At 37.2% G+C, this 25,145-nt stretch overlaps 1 protein-coding gene across 1 annotated transcript; it reads right to left on the bottom strand.

Annotated features, from left to right (window-relative positions):
• Nucleotides 1-2,281: 2,281 nt before the first annotated feature.
• Nucleotides 2,282-24,722, bottom strand: LOC122846293 (RAS guanyl-releasing protein 1-like). Its single transcript, XM_044143156.1, has 17 exons — nucleotides 24,491-24,722; nucleotides 23,332-23,507; nucleotides 15,278-15,383; nucleotides 13,084-13,146; nucleotides 12,865-12,996; nucleotides 11,643-11,796; nucleotides 11,303-11,476; nucleotides 9,766-9,882; nucleotides 7,109-7,384; nucleotides 6,632-6,712; nucleotides 5,673-5,777; nucleotides 5,443-5,552; nucleotides 4,963-5,107; nucleotides 4,813-4,849; nucleotides 4,287-4,418; nucleotides 3,335-3,660; nucleotides 2,282-3,239 (listed from the first exon to the last, which is right to left on the bottom strand). The coding sequence occupies exons 1-17, from the start codon at nucleotides 24,622-24,624 to the stop codon at nucleotides 3,105-3,107; spliced, it is 2,403 nt and encodes an 800-aa protein (XP_043999091.1). The 5' UTR covers nucleotides 24,625-24,722; the 3' UTR covers nucleotides 2,282-3,104.
• Nucleotides 24,723-25,145: the final 423 nt, after the last annotated feature.

Genomic DNA, 25,145 nt, shown 5'->3' with positions numbered 1-25,145 from the left:
GGTTCGGCTTGCTATGCCTCAGGGAGTATCCTTTCTCACTGGGTCTCTCTTCATGCCAATGCAGGAAAACAAGTTATGGTGGGAAGACGTAAAGGAGCACAACTTAATTCAAGGGGAATAGGTTTCCTTCATCAGGGGGAGAATTAAAGCTACAGAAATGCTCACACTGATGTACAGCACCAATACAACAGATTGCCAGGTATTTGCAATGAGGCTTGATGGGAATTGGAGGAAACAAACACTTGGTCTGAAGCTCTGCTTCTGCCAACCAAAGGGTTGACCTCTCATTATCTGAAGGTCAATATTTGCTGCAGGGTGCAGCAAAGATATGAAGACATAGGAGACTGAATATTTCAGTGGTATAGGCTGCTTTTAAAGGCTCTAGTCTGAATAATCCATGCTAAAGTCCAACAAAATATGCCTCGTGTACAAAATCATAAAATACAACTTAATCATGATGAATAAATGTGAAAAGGGGTTTTAAGTTAACTACAAAACAAAATAAAACCACATGAGTTTGATGCTGTCATGCACTTTTGTTTGATACAATTAGTTAAATACACATATCTCTAATTGGAGAGCCACATATATAAAGAAACGTCCAATTAACAGGTAGAATGAAGGTCAACAATCACTAAGAGGCAAGATGCCTGTTCTCATGGGGTTTTGCTGACCCCCAATGGCCACATGAGGTAACACTGGAGCTACATTATAATCCAGGGTGCACATTTATTAGAATAATAAGAGAACAATACATGGGGATTGGAGGTTAAACTAGACATAACTGATATGTGTATACCTTGTATTTACAGTACATTAGGCACGATTCAAAAACATGGATCTTGACCATTATTCACAGTACAACACTGCTACAGTAGACCACGTAGTAATAAATGATACAGCTACACAACAAAAAAGGGAGTTGTGCAGGGGCATAAATAAGTCAGCAAAAGTACCACTATCATGTACAAAAAAAAATTCTTATGCAGTATAAGAACTATGTAGTGTTTCAGACAATAAATATTAGCAATGCACTGAAAAAGAAAAAATGTAACAGAGCAACAACAGTTCTGGAGATCGGAGTGGCCCATTTTTTTAGAATGGAGATAAAATATGGTGGCCTCTTATCATCGCTGGTAGTAACTTAATTGTCATATGCTTCCTGTTGCACACGTTTTTCTTTATGCAGCAACTGTTTTCTTTATTATGTTTAACATAAATATTTAACTTCACTAACTGATCAAGAATTGATCAAACACATTTTGCTATACTTTCTTAAATACTGTACTTGCTGACTGGATCATGGCCTGTCTTTCATGGGTTTTGACAGAGGCAAAAAAAAAAAAAAAGAAACATTTCACCACATGTGAGAAATACTCGCTCCAGTGAGAAAAGAGCTTGTCTGTCCTAACTAGGCATGGGCCGGTTACCGCTACTGTAACCAATGCATTTTTTCTATCCAGTCATTCCTTCTGCTCAAAATTCTGTTTTTGATCAGAAGTTTCTCTAGTTTGTTTGGAACATAAAGTAGCTCTGTACTTCCTTTCCCTCAGTTGCCGTGCACTGCTGGTCAGTTGGCTGCAAGAAGGCTACTCCAGTCTTTCCTTGCTTAGCAGAAAGAAAAATTCTGCAGTTTGGAAATATTTCTGTTAAAATAAAAAAAAATATCCCAAACAATTTTGAAAAATAACAAGAAAGCTAACATAATAATTTACTTGTTTAAAAATATTTGTTTTACAGAAACGCAGGTAGTTAAATCTAACTTTGTCAATAAGTTAGTATTTGACAATTCCGCCATGCAACACTAGGGCTTTCATGTGTTTTGAACACATTGTTTTGCAAATATAATCCATGTTTTCATGCCAAAGTTCTGCATTTTCCCATGGCGAAAGACGTGCTCACTGATAATTTAACAGAAATATCTAAATAAGCTGCAGTAAGTCAGTTCAGGAGCAGATTTTGAAGGCTGACACAGAGAGGTGACCCCTAGGCATGTAGTTTTGTCACAGTTAATAACACAGAAACTTCTCAACCAGAGCTACAACAAACAATGATAAACATTTAAAATCTATTTAAATCTAATTTAAATAGATGGACATATATCAGATGTTTAAGGATCCAAAATGGAGAGCAATTTATATCTTTAGGGTCTTTCTCAAACACTGTAATCAATATATTTCAATATTTTGGCAATAGTAAGAGTGACTGTTGTATTGTTTAAAATGAAGAAAAAATTTAGATTTTCTTCCTATCCTATTTCACAATTCAGTTCAATATGTTTCCCCTAAATACAGTAAATACATTTTTACTTAGCATTAACATATCAGAATCTCAAACTGGCCCATGCCTGGTCATAACTGTTTAACTTGTTTTCATAATGTAGCTTAATTCTGATACATGTCACCAAAAATCCTTCACAAACTGTTACTTCATCCTGCAATGTAGTCTTAGGAAATTCATACACAATCAGCACTAAAACTTAATTTCACTTTTCATCACATTATACCAAGTCACCCAACTCTCAGGATAGAGGTGCATCTCAACAAAATGAAATACATAATTAGTTCAAAAAGTGAAGCTATATTGCACAGAATAGTAAAATACAAAGCGATATGTGTCTGTGTATGGTGGTACAGCATCTCGCAAAACTCTCCAAAAGCTTTGAAATGGGCTTTGTGTCGCAGATCTTTGCCTCCTTTATTTCCTGTTGTTTGTGGACTCGCTAGAAATTGCATTCAGTGAATTACCTTAAATGTCTCAATGAGTGTCTGTTAGGTAAAACATGGCAGTCATACACATGACTGCTTAAGCCATTCCATAACATTCCTGTTTATAAAAAAAAACAAAAAACTTTATTGACAGACACTGAATTCTTGGGCTTTTATTGCCCATACGCCACAATTCCCAAAATTAATAGAAATTTTGTGTATAATTAATCAGTTCCCCTGCCACTTAGATGATTTAAATAAAGTTTCCAATAATATTGCAATTTATTGAGATGCACCTTTTCTTTAAAAACATGTTCACTGTCCATGATCAATAAATAAAAATTAACATCTTCCACCATAGGGCGTTGACGCCAGTCTCTCAGCAGAGGTTTATCTCTAAGAGGAAAAGTCCTCCTCCACAGGATGAAGAGCATGTTTCTTTAGATATGACTTCAATTTCTCCACTTCCAACTTTGTCTCCCTGAGTTTCTCACGTAGTGCCTCATTGTCTTGTTGGAGTCTCAGGTTTTCCTGAAAGGAAAAATAGAAAGGTAAAGGTTGGGTTTTAGCTAAATACAATAAATATCCTGCATTTAAAGTCGGTGAGGCAGAAATTTCATACTCACATATTCCAGAGATTCATAAGTGCATTTGCTCTCCTCCACTGGCTCTTTGGGTTTTTGCAAGATGGAGGCTCTGTTCTCCCACTTTGCACAGTATCGTTGTTTTCTCAAGGGCACAGGGCTGGGGCAGGAGGGGAGGATGGGCGGGACGGGGATTAGGAGAGACGACTGAAGGCGGCTGGCTTCAGGTGTCATCGAGGATAACTGAGGTCCCTCTGTCTGGGTGTAGCTGTGGACTCTTGCAGGCCTCCAGTTGGGTGTGATTGGAGATTCTGGGCTCCAGTCCCTCCTGCCATCTGACGGGTAAGGGAACGGACACTCTTCTGACCCTAAGGAAAGCCATCTTATTATTAATTTCTTCAAACAGACAAGTAGAAAGTGCAAAATGTATTTATTTTTTTGTTTTGTGGTGCTATATCACTCTCATATCTTAAAGGACATCAAACACCACAAAACAAAATGACTAAGCTCTGTACGTCATGATTAGCTAGATACATTTGGCAAAACAGTGCATCAGAAACAAGCCCACACATTTTAAAGTTATCTCTTGGCAAGCAAGTTCATATTAAGTAAAACTGAAACTTAATCTGTTCTGAAAATAGTAGCTTTCTTGCAGAAGGTGGGCAGCTTTAAAAATTACTGTAAGTGAACCAGTTCCCAATGACAGCTGGAGGGAAATTACCTTCACAGCAGACCTTGAACTCAACAGTTGTTTTGTTTCAGTTGCGGGGAACCTAATTCAAAAATGTAAATTGTGACTTTTAACTTCATGTGGAGTCTGGCTGACAGTGATTTCAGGAAATAGTTTGTGTTTTGAGATAAGGAGGTAAGCTGAAAAGTCTTCGCCACCAGATGGCACATGTAACAGAGCTTTACTTTCACAGATGGTAGTGAAAGTAAAAACATGTATGAAAATTAGACCGCCTCTGCTGGGAACACAATCAGAAAAACCCACCCTCTGAGGTGCTTGATGCAATCGGAGTGGAGCTTGGTGTTGGACTGTCAACGGTGTTGGTCGATCGGGTGTTCTTCTTGCACTCAAACGCCACCTGATCCTTGCACAGCTTGTGACAGTTCATGCCACAGTCTGAACAGACCAAAACAATGCACATGTTAGAGCAGGAAGTTCACCTCACATCACCAAACTAACATCCCACTTCTCAATTAACACTATCTCTTCTGAAAATCCAACTCTCAGACCGGTGCAAGCCTACAGCCGAGCAAACAAATACTTCTTTCAGATCTTCTGCAGGATGGGGGAGGGGGAAATCTGTTGTTCACTGTACAAGAGTGTTTCTTTTTTTTTTTTGTACTGTGTTCCTGTGCTGCAGGGTTCAGTTCGCAAAATGCAACTCAAAAAACCACAGCTCACCTCACCTGCTCCCCACTACAAAAATGCATGCACCTCTCTGTGTTTCTAAACATGACAGTTAGCCAAAGATAGACATGGTGGAGTGAAACAAGACAGAGATAAAACCTACCCCTGCATCTATATCCTTGTTTGATGACACCCCATAACTGAAAATATGCAAGAAAGAAAACTTATTAATGGATGCAACAAAACAGAGAAAATCACCAAGTTTAGTCATGCTATTAAAAACAAGTTGTTCTGTTTTGTAAAGTTTACTTACAAACCCTGAGCAGTTGTCACAAAAAGTGGGTTTCATGTAAGTTGTTTCCTGAAAGTTGTGAACAAAACCCAGGCCCAATTTGGAGCAGATAACACTGGCTCGCATAAAATAAGCCGTGATCTCCTCTCTGCTTACAAGACCTTTCCTTTAAAACCAAAAAAAAAGGGGCAAACATCCATGAATGATACAGTGTTTAAAAGTAAAAATCTTTTAAATCTATTTTCCACATAATTCTTTTTATATGCACGTTCTATTAATATTTACAGCAACTCATCTACTTCATCTAATAGGTTTTTAAAAGTAGGAACATGAGCTGTTTGGGTTTTCATATAACTATTTATAAGGTGTTTTATTGGTTCCTTCTGCATCTATTTTATGCTTCCTGTTGCTATGTTAATCAACAAATACCACTTTTGCTTCCTCTCCTCTCTGAAGAGAAATGAACCAAAAAAAAGAGGGTGCAACCTGTCAAATACCCACTTCTCTTTGTCCATGACACAGAAGGAGAAGGGAAAGCTTGCAGCAATTTTCTCAAAGTCATCATGAGAAATAAATCCGTTTTGGTCGAGATCGTAGTTCTTAAACACAGACTGTAGGAGACAAGAAGAAAGCACTGTTGTAATAATGATGCGCTTTAGCTGCAGGAGTAGACTGCTGAAATGAACCCATGCGGATGTGTATGCCAGTAGTCTCAAAAAAGAAGCACTTACATCTACCATCCTCTGCACATGTTTGCTGATGGTTCTAGGATCGGGTTTAGGAGCCACTCCCGAAGCCCAGTCCACATAAACTGGAGGCTTGGAGGGGGTTGCTGGCTATTAAAAAAAACCCGTTTGTGTATATTGTTAAAAATTTTACTCAAAGAAGGAAACAATATTTTACACAGACATAATGCTGACATCGAGCAACAATTATACATTTTAGTATTAGCTCCTGGGTGTCTCAGCAGAAAACAGCTAAACGAACACAAAGACTGTGTAAATTAATGTGCCCTTCACAAACAAAAACTCTTCATAAACTTTTTATGAACCAAAGCGGTATTGTGTGTCTTTGACAAAAAAACAATATATCCAAACTGACAAGTTAACGATCTATTGTGTGGCAAAAATAACTTATAGTTGTCAGGCTAAACTAAGCTACTTGTGCGCTACAAAGTTATAAAAAAAACACAAGATAATTGATTTTCAGGCCAACCTGATGTCATTCTTCAGTGTTATCAAAGAAAATTTCTTGGAAATGCAAATTTTGAAATTAATTTTATATTAACAATATTCGAACTATGACCAGGAGATCCTACTTAGACCATCAATATCCTTTTCTGGATTAAAAGTTCCAAAGTAAAAGATGAATAAATAAAACTGGCTATTTTCTTCTACTTTTATTGGAGTATTTGCAAATTAGTTCAACATTATGAAGGAAGCTTTAAAAATGTGGAGAAAACTATCACAGAAAATGGTTTATGATTAACTAAATCAAGCTCCTTTCATAAACATTTTAGTTCTCAGATCTCAGATCTAAATACAGTAGAAAATCTGATAAAAACTGTGTCGCACACACCTCCAAAGAAAGTGCAAAGAGCTTTTTAGACATTACCAGTAAGTTCCTGTAAATTTGACCAGGGCCGTATTTCTAAGTGATGTACCTGAGATTAGCATAAGGTGTCACTCACCGGTGCTTTACAGTTCTTTGGTTCCCGTGCGTAAGACAGCTCATAAATCTCATCCTCAGTATAGTACAGGTCCAAGGACAACTGTGTGAGAGAACAACATGAACACATGAGAGGTAAACAGAAAAGGATGTGCCCCTATGCCAGGATTTCTCCTTGAATTAAATGCTGCGTTAAGGGGAAATTCAGTTTCACAGGACAATTGTTATGTCTCATGGGCATTCTGTCCTTTGAGTGCGAATAAAACGCAGAGATAACACAACAATACAGCAATCTGAACTCAGTCTCATTCACATTCAGCTCGATACCCACACACTCATAGATCATGGGCTCTCATCACACCCACACATAACAAACTGTATGCTGTAACAGGCTCATTTTCATTTATGTATGTGTCTACAACTTAGTGAATCACATCACGCTGCACAATATTTAAAGTCGCAGTCTTAATATTCAAAGTTTTGCTGAGAGGTTCATTACCGTCAATAGATGAACAAGGTCCTTATTTGCGTCCAGTTGGGAAGGAATCTGCTGCAGCTGAATGAGCTCATTAATGTGGTTGTAAAGTGCCTGGAGCTTCTGGACATTCACCTTGTTGTCATCCACATAATCTGACATGGCTTCGTTGACTGAAATAAGGTCTTTGAGATGGACACCAAGGATTGGGATTTTGAAACCTGTCACTTTGTTATAAGCTTGTCTGTAGTTGTCGTAGTTTCTGCAGGAGGACAGCAGGTCCGTCATCTCATTTAGTACCTAGGGAATAGATTCAAATGTAAAACACACTAGAGTATATTTGAACCTTAATTATTGTTCCTACTTAATTATTAAGTAGGAACAATATGATGAATACTAAAAGGATTTTACTAATTATTTCTATTCTAAACTGTTAGACATTTAATGGACAGGCAACCTGTCCAGGGCATACCCGATTTTGCACAATGACTACTGGTGGTTTGTGCCAGCCCCAGTAAAGACAGCATGAGCAAATGTACATAGTCATTTTTTTTCATGTTTTTGTCTGAATTTGGTTTTAGCTCTTATCTTAGGCCCCATCCTCTCCAGATTAAGATATTCCAGTGATTTTTCAGGATCTCCCTGTCTTCAAACATCATTGAATCACAGCATATTCTGAAATCCTCATTTCAGTGCTTTGTTCTCACTAAATAGGTTCTTATGCAGCTTCTTCAGATTTACCATAATGCTACCGTGATGGCTATTATCGCTTCACTAGAATGTTTCCTCAACCTGTATGCACAGGCGCCAAATCCTATTTCCCATTGTGGGAACTTTATTTCCATCCATTATCAGCTTGGAGGAAACATCATCAGTGTTTTCATGAATGTGTCAGGAAATCTGAAACTGAGCCTTCCTGATAAGCTCACACAGTATTTGCCCTTGTTTCCAAGACTTCTCTATGCATTTTTGAACAGCAGAATAAAAAATTCTTTACCACCCTAGTCTTTCAGCTAACAGTATGTATGCAGAATTTGGGGATGTGGGCCCTCCTCTCCATCTTGGAGCCCTATTTAATGGGGAGCACATGGGATACCAATCTCTGTGCGAAAATAACCTGAGCATGGTGGATATTATTTTACTAGAGCAGCTAATATTATGCCTTTCATTTACTTAGTGAGTTTATTTAGCATTTGACGGAGCAGAGCCAATGCTGCGATCGGGTTACTTCACTTCGCACACAGGACCCAGATATGCACTACGATAACAACCACCAATTTCTCACCACAGAAGATTTGAGCTTCCTCAAAAAGTCAGCAGACTCTCATGCTCCATGGCACGCAATGGAGAGTGAACCTTAGTTTTACACAACAGAAAAACTTCATAAGACCCAGCAAGCTCCACGTTATGGCAGATTATTGTGGTTATGGTGTGGCTATAATCTGGTTCTAAAATGCCTTTCTTGGGACATTCCTATTTAGATCTCTAGTTTCTCATTGTCTGGAAGAGATTTGATTTTTCAAAGTAGGGGAGGATTGCTGATATGTTTTGTTAAATGTTGGTCAAATTCTTCAGATGTCCCAGAAAGCTCGCTCTGTGCCTCCTTTCTTATTTCTTTTGGCAAGTGTTGATTTCTTGATTGTCCTTTATAAAAGAAAAATAGTTAATGTATGCAGTAATTTTTTTCTTGCAGCAACATTTTAGGATTTTATAGTCACTTATGACTCACGCTGACAATTATTATAGTTGTAAAATAACAAAATGTTTTATTATGTTTAATTTCTGTGGTATTTTTGACAAAATGTTGTGGTTAGGCTGATGTTCCTCTTTGGCAACTTATATAGCAAATACCATGTTTCAGTCATAAACACTATAAATACAAGAAATGTAAAACAAAAATTAATTAGACCGTCATTTTATTGTCAAAGCAGACAGTGATAAAACCAGTTGCTAAAAATGTCTTTGCAGCCACACCTTTCTTAAAAAGAGGAACTTTAACTGTATACCTATAGAGTTTGAACTACATTATTGTAGTCAAACCGTTACATGTTAAATAGGAAAAACATGCTGACACATGCCTCTGCTCACTGGAGTAGTGAGCAGAAACAAAAATCACAAAAAGTGATCTGAATGCTGCCATTTTTAAATACATTTACATTTGCTATTGTGCTCTTGTGAATAACTGTCAAACTGTCTTTGCTAAAAAGTGTCTTTAAATTTCTTGTTGGTGTGCCCACATCTTACAACTATAAATAACGGATCTCATGTGTTTCTCCTGATTTTGTCTTCCTCACCAGTCAAATCCTAATAGAAATACTTGGTTTATTAACTAAAATTCAAGCTGGAGACATCGCTAGGATTGATTTTTTTTTTTTTTTCTTCGGTGGACACTGTCTGCAGCTTCCTTGTACTCTCCTTAGCTTTTTTGCATATTTTTCTTTTTCAGTCATGTGAATGAATACCCCTGTTGTACTACTGTGTGATGCAGTAGTATGTGCATGCAGGTCAAAATTCAAGCTCACAGTGCAATGTTACATGCAATGTCACATAGATTCAGTCTAAAGACCGGCAATTTGCATAGTTATTAAATGACAAGTCAAAGCTGTTTTACAATATTTAGGTTCATGGGAAAACATTAGATCTGAGGCATTTTTATTTTATGCGCCTTCTTTAAGCATTACCTTGGTGACCTCATTCGGTACAAGTGATGTGGTGTCTTTCAGTCTTGATATCGAGCTGTGACAAAGCCCTCCCACCACTGCCATTAGTGTGTTATAGTTGTGCATAAGATGTAGACACTAGGGGAAAAACGCACACACAAAACACATGCATCAGTGAATTCACATCGGCGAATAAAAAACATGCACAATTAAATTTGTTCCAGGTAGCCCTGTTATATAACTCTCAAAACTGATGTTACATAAGCCACTTAGATTGTTGTCTTTTTCTTGCTGCACACTGATATCTCACTCTTTTTTGGTAGCCCTTTTTCTCCCTCTTTTCAGTTTTCTAATTTGTGCTGTCACTGAAGCATTATGGTGTGAAATTCGTTTCCACACCCATTGGTTTCGAGGTTGACAGCAATGAGCAGCAGCAGTCTGGTGCATTACTGTCAGCGTGAGAGGTCCACCAGAGTACAAGGCTGCCTAACGGCTCCCTGATGCTAGTGTATCACTTCTCAGCAGGCTGCAAGCAGCTTCCCTTTGGAAAGCTTTTAACAAGCTCAGTCTGGTCAGCGACAGCAATCACAAGTCAGTTTTCAATTTTACAGGACACCAAACTCCTGGCCATATTAGTTTCATTTGACTACATCAATTACTTAATATTTTTCTATTTGTTAAAAGTTTAGCTCATTAATATAAGCAATATCACAAAATATGCTAGACTGATGTTATTATGAAGAATTTGCAGAATTTGCAGAATACAAATACAAACCCTTGAACCTTTTAACAGTTTGCCATATCATAACCACATGCCTCCCTGTATTTAATCACTGTATGCGACAGACCAACACAAGATGTGCACCAACTGTGAAATGGCATGAAAATTATACATCATTTTCAAAATGATAAATGTATAGATCCATCCACTTTTCATTAACCAGCTATTTCATGCTGATGAAAAGCCACACCACAGCACAATGCTGCCACCACCGTGTTTCATGGTAAAAACCACTTGTCAAGCTTAAGGCCCAAATCTGGCCCACTATAACCATTTATGTGGCTCTTTGAGTAAATAAAATTTAGTCTGTCAAAAAAAGCTAAGTCAAATAAAGTTCAATATTTAATTTTAAGGAGTATTCACCAAATGCAGAGACAGCTGTTTATCAATATTTTAAAAGTTTGTTAATGGGTAGTTTTATTAATACATTCTGCCACCACTGGCCCTTGGAGGACATTTGTGATCTTGATATGGCAGATACGCTTTCTTGCAACAATTCAAATATCTTGCCACTTTTCCATAAAGCCCACATTTGTGGAGTGCACAACAAATAGTTGTCCACTAGACAGATTTTCCTACCTGAGCTGTGGATTTAACATCATCCACAGTTAGCAAAGTTCAAAAGCTATTCTTAATTTACCTGTAGCAACTGCACAGAGTTTTTAATGAAATCATTTATGTCATTCATGTTAACAATAGCAGACAGGATGATGAAAGAGGAAGTGTCTCGAGTTCTGGTACTATAAAAGTAGCAGTGGGGGTTGAGTTAACCACTACCTTTGCAACATGGATAAACTTGGTGAAAACCTCAGCTCTCAGCTGAGCTGTTGGCCGACTCAGCACCATCAGCTGAACCCACTGGGAAATCCCATTGCACAGGGCGATGGAACGCTCCAGCACAGGGATGTCCTTCATGCAGCAGCTTCGGATGTAATTTATATAGTCTACAAACTGACAGAGAGGGCAGAGAGAGGACCATCAGTTGCTGTATGGAAACTGTAAGGGATTTCCCACGAGGGGAATTATTCAGGGTTTACAAGAGAGTATTTTCAATCAAGCTAAAGTGTGAAACATAGCCAGAGAGATATTTTAAGTTCAGATGAGTGCACATACTCACTGATATTCTACAGAAGGATTTAAACTCCAGGAAAGTGAGGTGATCAGCCAACTCACTGGGTTCCAGGTGATCAAAAAGAAGTGAAACTTTCCTCTTTTTACTATAGTTAGCTTGAATCCTCTGGCTGGCTTTCCACGACCGTTCTCGTTCATTTCTAAAACATCAACACAACATGTCTACATCATTAAGAGTGAAACAAAGGTTTAACTTTAAAAGTGTGAAAACCACTGCTAATTTAATTAAAAATAAACTGTTCAATCTAGGTTAACCCACTGCTAACAATTTAAATAAAAAAAAACATTTGACAAACTTTTCACATCATCAGTTAATCAAAATGATTAAAATCTCTCCAAATAACAAACCACTTTGTTTTGACTTATTTTCTTGACGGCCATATTTTTAATCTCACTGCATGCCACCAAAAATGTAGCAAATTACTTATTTGAAATTAAATGAACATTAGCTATTTTGTGAATGTCAGATATGGGGAGAATGAAAAGGAGACAAACAGAAGTAGGCTTCATTGTGGAGCAACTTTAAAGGAAAAAGAAGGCGTTTTGTTTTAGACCTTTACTTCACACTGCTTAATGCCACACGGCCACACCCACAGAGAAATTTGAGTCACTTTGTCATGACAGTTGTCTGAAACTACAAGTGAAACTGACAGCATAACCTACTTTCTAATTAATCTGGCTAATAATTATCTGACAAATTCCTGGAATCACAGAGCATTGGAATTTCATCACAAGACAACCAGTGTTTCCTTAAATGTGGAAAATTAAATTAAATTGAAGATCAAATGGTGACGTCTTGGGGAAAAAACCCTGCCTTGTCCAGACATAAATAGCAGCATATGTAAAAGACTATTGATCCCAAAACAGCCCCATAAAAGATAAAAGCTGCTATTTTTTTCTTAAAACATTCAAGAATTCCAACAAAAATAAAAGTTGATTTGTTTTTCTAATGTATTTAACATTAACATATAATTCTAAATCATGTCATAGTTAACATTGACTAGTCATGGTTGCTCTAAAGTAATCGGGCTAGAAATGTACTAGTCAGGATGCAGTCATGCTGCTGGAATTTTGCAGCAACTACAAGGTGAAACTGCTTTCTGTTCCATGCTCTGGATCGTGACTGATTTCAGGACTGCAGCAAACTGACTGGGAGTCGTGTAGGCTTCATGTCGCAGTTGGACAGCTGGTAAGAAATTAACACTTACATCCATTTGGTCTCTAGGAGAGAGCAAAGATGCTCTTGTCCGTGTTCTCTGAGCAGATCACGGAAGTCGTCCAGGCTGTCGGACAAGCTGTGGGGCAAGCGGAACATCATCCAGAATTCCTGAATCCAATGTCTGCAAGTTAGAAATGGCAACAATGTAACTGACGGAAAACAAGAGTTAATTTTTAATCTGAACCTAGAGGGCACGTGTTACACCGACCTGATGAGGTAGCATATCCTCTGGCATTCTGATGGCTGATCATTCTCCAGAGCTGTTTTAAAAGTAAGTAGCAGATAAGGAACTAACAATTTAATTTAGCTTGTTTTTCAATGAAATATACAGATGCCCAGCATGACAGGTATGTTTAGAGTAAATACTGAGCTCATGGATAATTTACCTGCAGGGGATCAAACTCATTAATACAAACTTAGCCCAGTGAACCAAAAGGCAAACACATGTGACATTTGGCCATGTGGGAGGAGGCATCTGTAACTCCAATGAGCATCACCAAATGAATCATTCTGGCATGCAAAGGAAAGTGAACAGCAAACTGCACAAAGAAAATACACAACCCATGTCTAAAGCAATGCAGAAATCGCTGAAAGCCATTGTTTGGTGTCAGGACACAAGAGATATTTAAACCAGCAATGTCTGCCCACAGTGTAATTACCATCTCTGTGCTGTGGATAACCTTCACGTTGCACAAGTTGCTTACCAAAACAATATGCCATTGATTTGTTTACAGGAAACAGACACCATTCCATTCTCACGCCAATGAGTTTTGCAAAAGTATTCTTTGCTTCTGAACTTGCTCACACTCTGCTGCAGAATGCAGCAAGAGTATCAGCTTGTTTTACAGGAGATTTTATGTGGCAGACTAACTCAAAGTATGGCACATTTCTGCATTAAAAGTTAAATAATAGGTGGATTCCTAATTTTTAAACAAAAGTATAGCTTTACGAAAGTATAGCTTTTGTATTTAGCTTCCTTGAGTAAAAAGGTTTATAGAGCCACCTTTTCCTGTAATTGCAGCTGCAAGTCTCTATGGTTGTGTCTTGTCAACTGAATTCTTTGGTAAATCACTTAAGCTCAGTCAGACTGAATAGAGAGTAACTGTCAACATTCAAGTTAATAAACATCCCCTTCGACTAGGCCATTCTAATGCTTGAATATGCTTTAATAATTAGCAATCAATCTCAATTATTTTTGTTGGAAGCTGAATCTCCCCCCCAAGGCTCTCCTTGCCTTGTCTTATCAGTTTAGGTGGATAGTCATGTCTTGCTAGGTTTGCAGCTGTGCTGTACTCATTTCATTTTCAGATATCCAAAGCTAGAGATGTTGTTTTATAAACTAACCCTTCTTTGAAGGTTGTTTTCCACAACTTTTGCCCTGCAATCTATGCAGTGGCTCTTGGTCTCTAAGTTGTCATTTGTCTTCTAATCTCTAAAAAACTTCTGACACCATCATATAACATTAAGTGGTATATTTTTATTTAACAACATTAAAGTAAAAGGGGCTTCATGTCACATTTACATATTTTTATTTGCAAACCACATTAAAAACAATGGGGCTGTCGCATATCAAGATGTGAATGAAAAATATGGTGTGTGAGTACTTTTTGTAACTAGCCTAAATGTATGGCTCTTTATGGCGATCCCATTGAAAAACATGTAAAGGCTAACTACATCACTGGAACGGAAGACACTCGCATGGTTAGGCAGCGATTGGGACAGTTAATGACCCCCATGGCTCTTTCTTGATCCTGAATTGATTATTTGTATCTTTTTTGGTCTTTATCCCAGAATGAGGGTTTTTAAAAAAAGAAAAAAAAAACATGCACGTGTGAACTGATGGAGGGTTTCTGTGATCAGTGGCAGGGTCTGTCTAAATATAGCTGGTCAGAGGCAGAGGTAATTAACACCTGAAACCCACGTAAGGTACTGTACAGGGGTTTGTGACGCCATCGTCTCTTCTTTGAAGAGAAGCTAAAATTATAGGCACTCCACTACCATCAAAAGACAGAAAAAAATCATCTTCTAAGAGTGAATCAGTGGAAATGAAAAGACTTTAATCAAACATATTAAAGGAGACCAACAACATTCAGGTAGTATCCTCCCTGTTACTGAATGGATGAAGTGCAACCCTTAGTGAAGGAAAGTTGCACTGAGAGAAGAAATGAATGCAAAATGGAGTACAGAGAGAGAAAGCAGGCCACTTGCCCATCAAGCTTTACACTGACAGCTGAAAGATCTGAGCCAGGAATGAGCTTGACTGCGCGTTGCTGTTGACAACCGAGCCCTCAGCGGGTCCAGTGAACCGGTCGTATGTTCACTTTTCTGCTCATAACAAGGGTTGTTTGAATCAAGAGACAAAGGCGCAGTGTGTATGCTGCTGGTGGACTGCTAAAAGATATAGATTGATGAGTTTGTCCAGCAGGTCACTGGAGGACATGAGGAGACGATGCATGGTCAGGGTGATGTTCAGCAGGTGGCTGGTCTTCCTCACGCAACCATCCGCATCTAAAAAGAAAAAAAAAAGTGCAATTAGCTGAGACTAGAAGACATTTTATCAGTGACAGAGTATGCACCAAACCAGCGTCATAGAATTGAGATGTTGCTAAGTTATGCCTATTATTAAGCCAAATGGGAAAAGAGAGCACATATGTGTGAACAAATTGCTCTGTACAGATGTCAATTTTTTTTTTCTTTGACTGCCATTTGAAAAAATATAGAAACAATTTAGGATAAAAATGTAATTCTTTAAAAAAAAAAATCACCAGTAATTCTCTTCTGTTTTTTTATGATACAAAGTAAACCATAATGATGAAAGGAGAAAGACTTGGTTCCCCCCACCGTAAAAAAATAATCTGAAAAGTGTGGCATGCATCAGTATTCAGACCATTCAAAGTGTGAATCCTAAATAAAAACAAGTGCAACCAATCGTTTTAAGAAGTCACCTAATTAAGAGTCCTGCTGTGTCAGAATTAATCTCAATATAAATTAGGACAGGTAAATAAATCAATAACAATATATATCGCAATAAACATGTGATCAAACATCCATATTATCAATGGATAATATGTCAATAGTTCCACTGAACTCTGATCCTGAACTGCACAGCATTCTGGGGGTGGTAGGCAGGGCAAAGGCTTTATCTGCTCATCTTCTCACGATCAGCTACGCGAGATGGGTGACATAACTCAGTCACTTATTTGGTTATCTAGCAACAACCTCTTGAGTAACATGTGCAGCAGTTACTCACATGTTATCTGCTGCACATGTTACTTTATGGCAGGGTTATAACTGCTTAAAAATAATAAACAACAGCATGTAGTAAAAGGACAAACTGAGTACAACAGATTGGTAAAGCAGGTAAGATCACATCACCAGTATGGCAATATTTCAGATATTTTAAACAAAAGACTAATCAATAATTATAATCAATATTGACCAATATGAAATCCTTATATTGTGATACATTTTTTAACTATATTGGCCAGCCCTAGAATAAATTCAGCACTTCCGTGACAACCTCAGAAGTTTGTTAAAGAACCTTTGTCAACAAACAGCATCATCCAGATCAAGGAACGCAGCATATGGGCCAGGGGTCAAGTTGTGGAGAAGATAAAAAAAAAGTAGCATCACAAGTTTTAAATGTGTCACACAACATTGTTTAATCCATCATCAGAAACTTGAAAGAGAATTGCGTTGCTGCAAATCCTTAACATACAGCTGTGCCGTACCGAGCTCATGTTAACTGTGGATCATCTGGAGAGATTCACAGCTTAGTGGGAGAATCAGTTGATAGGATAAGTATGAGTTGTGCACTCCATAAATCTGCTTTTCATACATAAGAGGCAATAAGAAAGTTTTAAAAAAGCCAAAAGAAGTTGAGTTTAAAGTTTGATGCTGGCTGTGCATGTGTGAAAGTGCGCTTGTCTCAGAAGGACAAAATTTTACTTTTTAACATAAATGCAAAATACTATTTAGGGAAGAAAACCAACTATGAATACCAATGCACATCACACTATCAAATATTTATTTGTAAAAAGAAAGAAAAATAATACACACTATGTTGTAGGGTTTCTCTACTGTGGGAGGAGGAGGATTAAGAATTCCTTAAAAATAAAACCAAATGAAACATTACTGGTAATTACAGTATTTCCAAATCTGCATTGATATGTAAATCTTAAATTAAACATTTGCCATGTCTGTGGCAAAAAATGTACTGTAATTGATGTGAACTTTGTTTTGTGTATACTTCATTATTTGACTCAAGAACTATTTACGTACATGAAACAGTTTGGGTTTTTTTTTAGATCAGATTGACATGCAAATAATTTGACCACTAAACTCAACGTTATCCTCAGTTTTATCCACATAATCATTCTAAAGATTACAGGCAAAAATTAGATTGATTGTCACGTATTTGGAACTGGAAAAAAGCTTCGGCAGGCTTCTTTGACAAAACCTTTAACTGGAAGGTTAAATAGGTTTGTGTACATTTTTGTGACAACAGGTGGAAAAAGATTTACAGAATACCGCAAAAAAAAAAAAATCTTTCCACCAGTGCAAACACTGTTTCTCTCAATTACTTGAACTGGGTAAAACAACAATTCATACACATGCTTTAGTCATACTATCCGCTGCACACCCTGCAGCGGAAGGTTTACCTTTTCCTCTGATTGTGTGAGCCTCTGATGCTTGCCTGTCTCACTACCTTTTTCACTTCCTTTTTCCTTGCATGAGCAGAACTTCCTCCCTTTGTGAACAGACCACCTTTCCTTATCTTGACTGTGTGCTACAGCTGACATCTTGAGACATGCATAGACAAAGCAATTCTTTCCCAGCCACAACATAGCAATAGACTTTATGTACACAAAACATGACATGATTTAATAAAAATTGTTGTAGTGTCTTGCTTAAAGCAGAACACAGCATATCTTCAGAAAATCTTCAAACCGCTAAAACAGGGAATTAGAGGTTAACCACGTAGAATCTTTGTTTACTGGGAAAATCATTTACATACTGTGGGACTTTTCCACCATTGTTCTCTACAGCTTTATAATCAGAAGTCTGTAGAAATGAAAAATCTAGAGAACAAGCTTGAGTAAAAGGCTTTGCAGCTGCCTTCGGACCATCAAGGCCATCAGACATTTGAGGGGGCCACGTTTAAACCATATTACCTTGAAAATACCTCAGACACCATGGCAACATGCTTTCTCGTCTTTGTTATTTGTAAGCAACTAACCACTCCTGCTGCAGCTGACTAATCTAGCCTGCCATATTCTACATCGGCTGTGTTTCTGTTAGTAACATGCGGCTGCTACAGTCTAAACCAAGCGAGGGATGATGACCTCATCCATCGAGTTATTGAGAAAGTAAAAGAGACTAATTAAATGATTTCTCAGTTTCAAATGATGTAACTGATGGACAGCTTTAGTGTATTTAAATGGTTGCATTTCTGTCAAGTTCTTCTGCTCAAACAAAATTATAAAAGCCTTTTTTTTTCTATAGCTATCACTTCATAAAGAGAATCAGCTCCAGTGTCGAATCTACAAGATGTCATGACTTTATCTAGTAAACAATTGCTTCACAACATTCCAACCACCAACACTCCCTGTGCAGGGTTAATTGCAGGAGGAAATCCTTTCTGGACCGTCGGTTAGTGATGGGAACATTAGGAAAGCTGCCGCCCAGCACGTTTGAACCACGTGATACTGGTTGGTGATAAACACTTGGGAGCGCACGCTCTGACTGGCTCGCTTTTAAGGTTATCTTAAACATTCATCAGCCGCTCCAAACCTGTGTGTTTGCACTTTTCCTTGTTTTGAAAGAGGCTATCAGATGGGATGATCCCTTTGTTTTGTTTTGATTCAAGTAAGTGGGAAAAAGGATATCTTTGTGCTCTGAACAAAAATTCTGTGTTCAGACAACAAATTGATGTGAACGGATTAAATAAGCTGTTAAAAGATTGCTTTTAATGTAATTGACAAAAAGTATTCAGTACAAAAAAGGAATACATAAATAGTACTTGCTTTACTTTTGGAAACAATACATGACCACATTTTAAATATAAATGTTTGAAATGATATACTGTAATGTAAAGTTTTAAGTCTAATGTCTTCTGAAGCAATTTAGACTTTAACTAAATTTGGTTTAGATACTTTGCTTCGGAAGCTAGTAGGGTAGATTTGAATTTAAAATTACCTTGCTCCAATTAATATGACAAACTATGAGAATTGTAAATTGAGAAAAATAAATTATAATTGTATCTAAAAAGAAGAAAGAATCAGCTGAAATATATTTAAAACAATTACCACTTGCGAGAATGAAAAACATAAATTATTGTTTTGTATTACTGTTTGCACAAAACACAACCACTTATCTTTTTATTTTGATAGCTACTAATGCATATACATACAACTTTGTATAGATTAATTACCTTAAAAATACTGAATTAATATTGCACAATAAACACCAATCAGACTTTACCTGGCTAATACTAATTTCTGGTTTCCCTTAAGAATTTTTTTTTTTCTCAAAGGACCATAAATACAAAAAGGAAAATAATGTGCTGCAGGTTTCCTGTCAGAGGTTGTATTGTTATTTTGATTCCAACAGAAAATAAAGGAATTACATTTTCCCCATCTGTGCATAAAGGAATATGCCTCTAAACTTTATTAGATTCTTTTTTTTTTTTAAATGAACTAAAAAGTTACATACATGTACAAGCTGCTGGTTGGTTAATTTACAAATGACAATGTTGGGAGTTCTTGGCTTCAATGTATTTAATAAACAGGGAAAACCATTCAGATATTTCAATATTTGTCTTGTAAATAACAGATCAGTCAATTAAGGCAAAATATGAATATTCTGGAATCTTCTTGGTACATCTCTAATCATGAGTAGACAGAGTTTAAGTAACCTGCTTACAATAAAAAATTGTAAACATTTTATCCAATATAGGTGACTTTTATTCTCATGACCTCACTCTCCAATAATTCTCCAATAAGCTCAGCTGACACACATTAGTGATGGATTGTGGTGTCGACAGACCATTAATTCTAATGAGAGTAATGCAGGACTGCCCTTCCCCTGCTGCTGAGCACTGCCAGTCAGATGGGTAAAACACAGCCACTACAGCGTTATTTTTTCCAATACTTAAAACAAACACAACGGTTTATAAATTCATATCATAAATTCTTCTAGTCTTGAAAACCACAGAAGTGCCACCCATCCCTTTCATTAAGGAAACGTTGTTTAAAACTACAGTTTTAAGTAAGTAGCAGGACTGCTACCTGAGCAGATAGCCTGACTAATTAGACCGCTAGTATCCTCCTGACATAGTACTGTTATTCTATAAAGAAAAGTATAGATAAAAAGGCATAATTTTTTTACCCAAAATGTGAATTCACTGGTAACATGTTTATTCTGCGTTTGCTTTTTTTTCCTTTTGATTTTTTTTTTTAACTGAAATCAAAGAAACCACAAATAAGGATTATCAATAGGAGTATTACAAACATTATTAGAATCAGAACCTTTTGATTTGTAACATCAGGAATATTTGTCACTTTTCTGTTTTAACTAAATTAAGACATGTTGTACGTCTTTATTTTTTTAAATTATTTGTTAATACCCATAAGCCATGAAGTTTAAGTTCAAGCTTCCTATACATTGAGAATCACATACCAGCATTAACAGCTTTCTTGTGAATGGAAAACAATTCCCAGCTCGCTTTTCACAGATTTCCTTTGCTGATGGACACATGGACAATCTCACATTTTCTCTTTTAAAGAAACAGGCTCATGTATTTTGTGAGCGAACAGCTCAGCTTGTGGTGCTGTGGGGGTCTGAAGAGAGTGATGATGTCAGCCATTGATCCACACTTCGCAGCGTTCCTGCATTTCAAAGGTTGGTAGGCATCTGAGGGCTACAGTTCAGGGAGCTGACCTTTCAGTTTGGCCAAGCTTGAAGCTCTTCTAATGGTAATCTTTTAAACTGCTCTTACATGTGCTCACATTTGGAAAAAAAAAAAAATGTGGCAGGACTTGTGGACCGTGGGGGGTTCATGTGTGATGTGAGCCAAGAGGAACAGATGTGTTTGCCATTTTATCAAGAAAAACCATTCGAGGAAAAGCCCAACCATATTATATTGCACAAATAGATTATTTCCTGTGTAGAGATATAAACATTTTTTTCATAAAAGGAATGACAACCAATTGGACCTAACATGTTACTAATCTATAAGTCTTTCCATACAGCTTCAGTGATAAATTCTGTCTCCCTGATAAACTTGATAAGAGGGGAAGGCTGTCATTACAGCCCACTTCTTCTTTTTCTGCAGATAAATGCAGTTATGAAATGTCATTTAATGTGCAGCCCATCATAGCACATCTCCACTGCTTTTGCTGCATTTGCGTAACCAGGCAACGGCCATCTGAAAGCTGTCTCTTCAGAGACTCTATCACCATAACTCTGAGAGCACTTCAGACAACTTGATTGAGACAACGATCTTTGACTGATCCAACGGCAGTCTACCCAATCACCACTGTGTCATTTTTTTGGGGTACAGTAAACCCTCTTTACAACCATGAGATGGACGTAATGCATGAATAGTGCCTAGAGCAAACTGACCCTTTCCTCTCCAACACCTCCAATCTCTGAGCACAAAACTTCTTCCCTTTTTCTTAAAAGCGTTCTTATTTCTGTAAGTTATTTTAAAAAACATTATGATGGTGGAATTTTATAATATAATCACAACTCTCTCCACAGATTTTGCTCTTTCAAAATGGATATTTGTAAATGTTATGTCTTAGAAATCTAAAGAAAGGCCTATTATAACAAAACGAAAAAAACTGTAAAGCTTGAAATTTTATATAAAAGATAAGAAAACAATGTAAAAGTATCAATACTGAAAAATAAAATCTTGATCAGTTTTTATTTAAATGTCAAAGCTTTGACGTTGGAAAGCTACTAATGTTTAGGTTTCTCCAGAAACATTTCAGATTCAAACCAAGAGAGGAACTCAGAAGAAATTTATTGCAGAATAAAAGATTTCTTAAAAATTTTTTTTGAGGGGTAGGAATACTTTTTATGTCTCAGAAAAAAGAAAAAACTGATTCCCCGTTGAAGTTTTCATGAACTTGTCTTTAAGGCAATTCACCATGTGCTATATCAAATAGAGCAGGAATATTACAATTTTACTGAACCAAAGCAGCACTTACTCTTTACTTTGCCATTAAACTAAGCACTCTGGATGGTCTAGTTACTCAAGTTTAGGGTTAAACTTTGATTTAAGATTCAAATGATCACAAAATATTATATAATTGTCAAAAAAGATTTTTTACTTTCCATTGTATTCTGACATATTTCACAATTGTGCTCTAATATTATAATCTGTCATGCAAATGTTTGATTCCACCTCTGTTGAAGGCTAACCCCACCTAAGGTGTGACCTCTTGTTCTGACGCCAGTTCAAGTAAAGATGGCTGACAGCATGGAAAAACGGATTACAGATTCCATTTTTTGTCAGGTATTTTTAGAGAAGTTTAAACAAGAATTCACATAAAGGTAAGTTTCATGTTTGATTCACCATTTTTCCAAACATTTGTCATTTTTTCTGTAATTTTGGCTAAAATCTGTGTCAAAACTATTATTCCACAATCAAGCCGCTCCACAATGACTAAAATATAGGACTAACCACTGGATCTTACTGAAATTACATTCTAACAAATATCTGACAGAGCAAATCAAAACCAGTCAGTAGGCAGCAAACAAAAAAAAGAACAATAGCGTCAGCTTTGAGCATTACAAAGTCTTTACTCAAGCCATCAATCTTCATCACAAAACTTTCATACACTCCCAATTCTCCCATTCAGTTTCCCAGTTGGGTGTAGCTAAAGGTTTGCCTTGCTGAAGGCTTAGAAGATGACAGGTAAACTGGTTCACCTCATATGGGTGCAGTTTGATTGACCATAAACACAGCCTCTTGAAAACCAATAAAAATGCAGGATGTTATCTCAAATTGTGGGTTATGAAAAAGGGAGGTAAAAATACAGAAGATTCCTACGTCAAACAGCTAAACAGGTCTCCCATTTGAGAGCAGCAGGCACTGCCCATTGAATGTAAATGCAAATCAGAAATGGAAACATCATCCATGGCCATTTTCCACATTCCTACTTCAAATGATATAGTTTTCAACATCAACATCAATTAAAAATACAAACTTAAGCCAAATTTTAAACAAAATCAAATTAATGGCAGGAAAACAACTGTAGGAGAAATAAAGCAATACTTTACACTTAAAGATCGGAAAGGAGGTGTAAAAGAAAGACTGCTTCTGCCCAAAATTTAAAACATTGTCACCATTTTTCCTCCATAACAATCAACACATATCTGGTCTGTTACGTTAAGGCAGAATCTCAAAGTTTGGAACACAAACCAATAATAATCAGCATGGACTTACCAAACAACTCCAGACAAGCCTGGATGAGTTCTTCCCAGCTTGCTTTGGTGAGAGGTCCCAGAGACATTATTGATTTATTTGGAGTGATCGGGGATGAGACGGGTTTGTGGAACCTGTGAGGACGGCGAGGAGGAGAAACTCTAGACCTGGTGGGCGTATATCCTGAAGTCACCCTCCTTGGAAGAGAAAAAAGAAAAAGAAAAACAAGTGTAAATCGGTGGAAGAAGAGGACTTCCTATAGGTGTATCTTGCCATCTTATCTATAGTATGAGTGGACATTAATTACAAACAATAAAAACTTTAAGAATAAGTACATGTGTTGGTTTGTGGGGCAGAGGTCAAGATCGGTGAGTGTAAAATTAAAATGCGATTTTCATTCTTTTGTGTTTTTAGCATATTTCTTTATCACAAAAATACAGCTGGTCAAGAACAAATTTAATAAACGTATGTATAATTAAGATGAAACTGGACGAGAATAAGATTTCATTTTATCTGCTAGCAAGTTGAGGTATGGAGGGTGTCAGAATTTGAGAAAACTGGCAGCATTTTTGCATCTTCTTAGCTGGTAATTTTATGTTGAAAAACAAACCAAACTAAGATTTTTGCTTTTCTTATCCTAAATTACCTTTTTGTGTACTTTAGAGCCAAAACGTAAATAGCTCTTGTTTATTCTTCCCTTTTGTTTTCGTATCTTTTAGCACTGTTTTCTGATGTCAAAATCTAGGTATCAAAACATGCAAAGACCATGTGGACACCTAATGTTATTTTTTCAAATATGGTTTGCTTCAAATTCTCTCATAAGGTTGCATATTGTTCTAATTTTCTTCCTTTAAATCTGGCCAGTACCAAAAGAGAGCAGACACCCAGTTAGTTCAAAATCTAAAATGACCAGTAAATACGGAATAAGTTTCAAGTTCAGTATAGCAAAGCAATCCAGACTGACGCACGCACTGAGGCTTTAGCTGGGCGTAAAGACGCTGGGAAAACATTCTCCTTCTGTTTTAGGGACATCTGAAGCACATTTTCAAGCTTCGATAAAGAAAAAAAAAGAAGATGTTTTATACTTTATGGTAGAAAGCATAAAATCCAGACAGTTGGTGGAGAAAAGATCTCCAGAAACTCCTCTGTAATGTTTCTACATAAAAGAGACTGTACTTACATATCGTCTGTCCCCTTTTCGTCTGCCGTTATGCTTTCGTTTTGGTTCTCCTTTGACTGACATCCCATGGCGAGGTACTGGGCAACCAGCGGCTCAACCAAGCTGTCCATCTGCGTCCTCCTCGGTGGGAGCATTTCATCGCTCTGCTCGGTTCGGCTCGGTGCTCCTCCGCGGTCTCAGTAGCATTGTGCTGACTCGTCAATGAACATTACACAATTAAGATTCACCCAGCCTGTTGGAGAGTGGGCGGCCGCTCTGCTGTCGGGCATGTCACTCACCGACTTTCAATGGTCTCTCTCTCTCTCTCTCTCTCTTTTTTCTTTCTCTGTTTCTCTCTCTGGTTATTTTCCCTTGAGTCAGCCGTCATGTTCTAACAAGTTTATATCCTTCTTAACAAGTTTAAACAAGCGAACTGCTGAAGGTTGCTCCAACAAAATATAGACTTCCATTGTTTTGCGGTTCAGCCAGTAGTGCTGCGCATTTGATTATACAGTCTTGCAAAAGTATTCATGCCTCATTGGAATTTTTCCCATTGAGTCATGTCATCCATAAACTTCAAAGCATTTTATTGGGATTCTACGCAATGAAACAACACAAACTGGTGCATAATTGTGAATGGAAAAAAGATGACTCACAGTTTTCTATTATTTTTGTT

Source organism: Gambusia affinis, linkage group LG16 (assembly GCF_019740435.1).
Source record: "Gambusia affinis linkage group LG16, SWU_Gaff_1.0, whole genome shotgun sequence".
In the NCBI taxonomy this organism is placed as follows: domain Eukaryota; kingdom Metazoa; phylum Chordata; class Actinopteri; order Cyprinodontiformes; family Poeciliidae; genus Gambusia; species Gambusia affinis.
This window is presented reverse-complemented; position numbering and strand designations above follow the sequence as displayed.

Coding starts and splice junctions, on each gene's coding strand:
- LOC122846293 (XM_044143156.1), bottom strand. CDS start 24,624: ATGCTCCCACCGAGGAGGACGCAGATGGACAGCTTGGTTGAGCCGCTG. Junction 9,883..11,302: donor AGTTTATCCATGTTGCAAAG/GTAGTGGTTAAC, acceptor TTTTTCCCCTAG/TGTCTACATCTTATGCACAA. Junction 6,713..7,108: donor ACCTTGTTCATCTATTGACG/GTAATGAACCTC, acceptor TCTCTCACACAG/TTGTCCTTGGACCTGTACTA.